The 6,000-nt window shown below is 41.2% G+C and overlaps 1 protein-coding gene across 1 annotated transcript; it reads left to right on the top strand.

Moving 5' to 3' along the window:
• The first annotated feature begins 3,220 nt into the window (after window positions 1-3,220).
• On the top strand, window positions 3,221-5,706 carry LOC113144622 (T-cell leukemia homeobox protein 3). Its single transcript, XM_026330808.1, has 3 exons — window positions 3,221-3,647; window positions 4,695-4,932; window positions 5,523-5,706. Exons 1-3 carry the CDS (start codon window positions 3,221-3,223, stop codon window positions 5,704-5,706), a joined length of 849 nt encoding a protein of 282 aa, XP_026186593.1.
• The last annotated feature ends 294 nt before the right edge of the window (window positions 5,707-6,000 follow it).

Below are 6,000 nucleotides of genomic sequence, written 5' to 3'. Positions count from 1 at the left end.
TACATCCCCTTTAAATGCACTATTACTTACCGCTGCCTTTTCATATTGTAACATCACGGGCACTTTAGCGACAATATAAAAGCGTGTCATTCATTATTCAGAAGCAGCCGGCCTCGTCCCCCTTTTAAAAAGTCAGGCGCGCTGCTGAAATTGATAACGGCGAAGAGACGCGCAATAAAAACGCAGCCCCCGGGTATCGAGCTGCAGCCCAGACCCCCGATTATGCAGATCAAGTGGTAATTTCTCAAACAAATCGCACTCTTTCACTCTTTTGTTGTCGTTTCTTTTTGGACTTTTGAAATCAGGTTGTCAGCTTTTATATTGCCTGTGGAAAAAAAACGAGGATTGATGTGCAGTCTTAATTTTCCGTGCGGGCTGTAGGCTTTTCAGAAACACTAGTCTTTTCCAAATATTTTGGACTAAACGAGATAACCTCTGGGCCGCTTTTCAAACAAACAAGGGAGTTTGTGCGTGTGTTTTTAAGTAAACACTCTCCGTTTTTACATTTTCTGCTCTAATCATGAAACAATGAAACGATCACACATACTGTCTGAAATGGTCACACCACCAATAAATACATAAAGGCTGATGGGAAGCTGGTTGGTGTGTGTGTGTGTGTGTGTGTGTGCGTGTTTTATAACGGGTGTCACGGGTAGGTCAGAGCTAATATGTCATTATCAGTCATAATCATTGGATTACACCGGATTACTAACACCCAACATCTGCAACCAGTGGGACCCCGTCTGCTCTGTACAGTCTGGACGAACTGCCTTCACTCAGAAAAGGGGTCAAGATAAACGCAATAATAGGTTAATTAATTTCCATGAACCACCTTATTCAGTTGTGATCTATTCATGGGTCAGCGTAAAAAAAAATGCTGTAAATCAATTTAAAAAATCATATATGGGTTTTTTTGATTCAGAAACTCCGTCATAATTACTACTGGGGAATTATTTTTGTAAATGTCACCAAGAGAAACATAAAAATGTCCAAAGATGACAGCTATAACAGACCAATTCTCCCCCATCAAAAGCCACCGGTGAGCTCACATATGGCAGGGTGAACCAGCCAACACTCAGTCTGTCCATATTGCCAAACAAACACCTCGGGCCTCGTCCCATCTCATATTGCTTCATAAGACTTTATTGTGAAGGTCGAAAAAGCGGCTCCTCTTTAAAATATATATAATATACAACAGCATCTTTGCATTTGCGTTTGATTTTTGTGGCGTATGAACTCACACATTACAATTGAACCATTTTTAATTTTTTAAAATAAAATGTTTATGTACTTTAGCAAAGTAGATTTTTCTTAAATAATGGACTGCGATTACAAAAACACTAATGGACTGACAGGAACAGCCTGCGTAATGTTTAGCCAAGAACAAGAACCATATACTGAACTTTAATTTACATAGTGCGGATATTAAAACAAAGGCATAGAAAATAATAGACTAATGAACAGGTTGAACAGAGCTTAAACGACTACAAATAAACGCTGTCAATGAATGAATAAGGTGGGTATTAGTTTGCTAAAGGACTGTAATCTGAGAGCCTAAAAAGCCACCTGCCGCATCCAAACCCGAGACACATTTGTCTGTCCCAGAGACAAGTTAGTGAAAATGAGATTATCCGGTCACTTTGGGCGCCTGTTAGATTGCACCTAAGCGGTTAGCACCTTCCAGACCTGGGACTCTTTATCTGAAGTAGCCCATGGCCTTCCCTTGTCAGGTCATTTAATGTGGCACTGGCTACCAGGAACAAATAAGGCCACGTAAGGTTTTGCCAAGCTCAATAGGTGCTGGTGATTCACTGCCAATGTCCAGTGAACCGGATGTTCTCTTCTTTTAAAGAGAGACCGAATAGATGTTCTTTTATGAATTGGATGTGCGTAATTACGCAAAGCTTATTGCTGTTACCATGATCGTCGTTTTTATTCTAATTCATTTAGCTCGCTATACATGGCACAATTTACAGTTTTTGAAATGCATTTTGGAATAAAGTTTTTTTTTTTTTTACCAATTTTACATGATTTGTTTCCATAACTAGAAATGAATCAACATTAATACATAGGAGCATTAATGCACTGCATTCGGTTATGATGCGTGAACATTTAAGGTTTTAATTTCGACACATTATGAACAATGAAAAATATTTATTTTCTTTTCAGCCTAAAAAATTTAATCATAAGGCGTGGACGATGTAAAGGATTAAAATTAGAAAGAATATAAAACGAGACGGACTCTTCTTTTCGGTCTCTCGTATATAATATACCCAATGACAAATTCTGACAAATAGTCTTTTGGTTACAAAACACTGCCTAATAGCTTTCAAATAGTTTTCCTGTCAACTTATTCCCGTGCGTTCAGGTGACACAGAGAGCAGGAGGATAAACGATGCCCACTTTATGCCGAGCCCGGAAAGTGCTAGTAAGCATCAATTCATCAGACGCCAAGATGTTTAAAAAGTTTTTCCAAATTATATCATTCGTCATCAAACTGTGTAGACCCGTTTATGGTGAATACAGGGAAACACTGACAGATGATTGTCACAGCACCATTTGGCTGAAACTATAAAATATTAGATGTTCGTTGCCAAACAGGCTGGAATAGCGTTGGTCTTCAGCTATCCATTGTGCGATTTTTTTTTTTTTTTTTTTTACACACATGTACGCCACATAAATTTCCATGAAGTTGTCGCTTCCTCTTTAGACCCAATTGTAATGAATAAAAACGATAACATCAAAATACTGACTCACACTGAAGGTCTGAACATTCCATAATCTTGCCATATATATAAAACAAGCTGACGCCTGTGGTTATGGGAAATCTTGGTTATCGTGCCAAATTGTGGGCCTACCCCATTAACATTCAATCAGTCATTTTTGTGCCAGCCAATGAAAGGTGGAGAGGTATGGAGGAGGACGGAGCTGCTAGACGGAGCGTTTTGACGCGATGAGAGGAGGACAGAGCGTCACATCTCTCCAAACGCCCATCAAACTTTCACCACAGCCTGTAGAGAGGACGTAGTCCTCTGAAAGAGGCCTGTTAAAGACATCAAGGACACGCTGGAGTCTGGGCATACAGTTGCACAGCGATGGAGACACTACTGGCGATGACTTTTGGTACAGTTTGACCCTCCTGTGAATCCCTCTGAAATCATCTTGTCCAGTTTTTTTTTTTTTTTTTTTTTTAATTCCTTTTTGCGACTGAGCGACGGGAATGGAGCAAGCACCCAGCGCGCCGAGCCCTCCTCCCAAACCGGTCCATCACGAGCCCATTAGCTTCGGCATCGACCAAATCCTGGGAGCCGGTACAGAGCCAGAAAATGGGCGCACGGCTGGAAGACAAAGTGGATCAGATTTAAGCAACGGGGACGGTTATTACAGTTTAGGAAGCCCGACCGGGACCAGCGCGCCCTCCTACACCGCTCTGTCTATCTCCCTCTCCGGTATAATGCCTCCGGTGGAGACTTCAGGTTCATACGGGGAAAACAGGAGCCTGGGCAGCCGGGGAGTAATTCGAGTCCCAGCCCATAGACCCGTGACCGCTCCGGGACCCCCAGCTCCCGTCCAGGGCACAGTCCCTGGGTTTGGCGGTCTTTGCTTCCCCTGGATAGGAAACAGGTTCGCCAAGGACAGAATATCAGGTAGGCCAGCTGCTACACCTAATGGGCTCCTCTTATTAATATTTTATTATGTTTAAAACGTAAAATGCTGCTGGACCATTTGACACAACAAACACCTGTGTCAAATACTATTTGCAGCCAACTGAAATGTTTGCGCTTTAATTATTTAAATGGATATAGGCAGAGGAGCACATACAACGGGGTACAAGTTTCTTTCTTTTTGAAACAATGGGAGTATACTACATTTAAAAGTGACTCTTTAAACGCCTTCTGTCTGAGTTCGTTCAGGTTTTAAAAGTTGAATATTTCATTTCTACATCACGTACGAGCAACAAAGTGCAGTAATGTAAAGATTTGTTTTTAAATCATCAAAAGAAACAGCGTGGCCATAATTTATTACCGTAGTGACAATTAACCAAAATATTCTAAACACATAAGTTGAAGATTAGTAAAAAAGATATTCTATTTTATTGGTTTGTCAAATAATTCATTCCACACATTTTAGTCAAAAGTTAAAAATACTATATTTAACAATAAAGGCTGCAGTATGTGTATTTAAGCCCCCCCCAAAAAAGGATGCTGATATGTAAATTAAGCGGGTTAAAGTTGAAGGTTAAAATCTGAAACACTTCAGTGACAAAGCAGCCGTACATCCTGCTTTAAAGAAGAGTAATAGTTGTCTTCATTAACAAAGGCCTGTAATACAGTAGGTAAAGCAAAGATAAATAGGCCAATAGGCCTGTTGTCCTGTCTGTAATTACCAGTGCGGATAATATCTGGTAAAGCCCAAACGACTTTAAGATGAGTATTTATTTATTTTTTATATAAATGTACTGTTTCCAATACTTTGGCCAGAGTCATCTTTCACAATAAATTTCACCTCACATATCTCACATGTGGCCTACACAGTCTAAACAGGGAATTGTTGTCAAACAGGGAAGATATTTGTGATATATGGCCTTAAATTTCCATACAGAGTAGGGAGTGAATTACTCTGGTGCTGTATAAAATCTCATCTTCCACTCACCGGTGTCTCTCTCTCTCTCTCTCTGTCTCTGCTGCCTACAGCCGCTCTGGTGCCGTTCGCCGTTACGCGGCGGATAGGACACCCGTATCAGAACCGGACACCTCCCAAGCGAAAAAAGCCCAGAACCTCGTTCTCCAGAGTTCAGATCTGTGAACTGGAGAAACGCTTCCACCGTCAGAAGTACCTGGCCAGCGCCGAGCGTGCAGCCCTGGCCAAGAGTCTGAAGATGACAGACGCGCAGGTCAAAACCTGGTTTCAGAACCGCAGGACCAAGTGGAGGTCGGTGTGAAATGTCATACACAAGTCCAAGTTGTCAGTACTTACGTTTGTGCCGGTATTTAATGGCGCTCCACGCACAGCAAAGCTCAAACTTTCCTCATTTAGCAGGTGACCCCGCACGTAATTTCCGGTTAACTGACCCCATGAACACGAGTCAAAAAAAAAAATTGGAGAAACATAAACAAGCACCACATTCATATATACACACATACAATTTTATATAATTTTATGGGCATTGTATTAAATGCATATCAAGTCCAAACTCGCCAAAATGTACAATATGAATTAGTCCAAATATATTAAAGAGTACTAAAAAACTCCAAAGCGTTTTTACCTTTTACCAAACATTACAGGTTTTTTTTCATCATGTTTTTTTCCTGTGTTAATTATTAATGCGTCAGACAGATATTTTCATCGCCCTGTAGACATTATTTTATTTCTACTCTAATCAAATTTCTAATCAAACTTACACAGATGTTTTTGCTGCCTATGGGAATGTTCATACTTCTAGACTCTGTCATGTAGTTTTACATAACTGGACTTTTTATTTCTTTTTTTATGTTAAATGTCTGTCTCCTGTCGTCTTAAAGGAGACAGACAGCCGAGGAGAGGGAGGCGGAGCGTCAGCAGGCCAATCGTCTCATCCTGCAGCTGCAGCAGTCAGCCCTCCAGAAGTCCCTCGGCGAATCAGCGGTGTCGGATCCACTGTGCGCCCATAACTCCTCCCTGTATGCCCTGCAGAACCTCCAACCCTGGGCCGAGGACAGGGAATAGAGACCAGCCACCACGCTGTAATCAATAAGCACCATCTATTTTCCCTGGGAGGACAAATAAATTAAATTAGGCCAACATGAGGACAGTGGGACTTGCTTTGATTCATGCAACTGAGAAATAAAGTCCAGGACCAGAAAAACTGAAGAATGGGTACCAGCCTTATGAGAGAGAGGATGTTTGGGAAAGTGGACCTGAAATGATGGTGAGTGTTGCTTAACCTCAAACAGAAACAACTTTCTTGGACTACCTGGGAACAAACAAAAAGGAGCTGAAACCCAACTTGTCATTGAAAAT

Source organism: Mastacembelus armatus, chromosome 10, assembly GCF_900324485.2.
Source record: "Mastacembelus armatus chromosome 10, fMasArm1.2, whole genome shotgun sequence".
NCBI lineage: Eukaryota > Metazoa > Chordata > Actinopteri > Synbranchiformes > Mastacembelidae > Mastacembelus > Mastacembelus armatus.
This window is presented reverse-complemented; position numbering and strand designations above follow the sequence as displayed.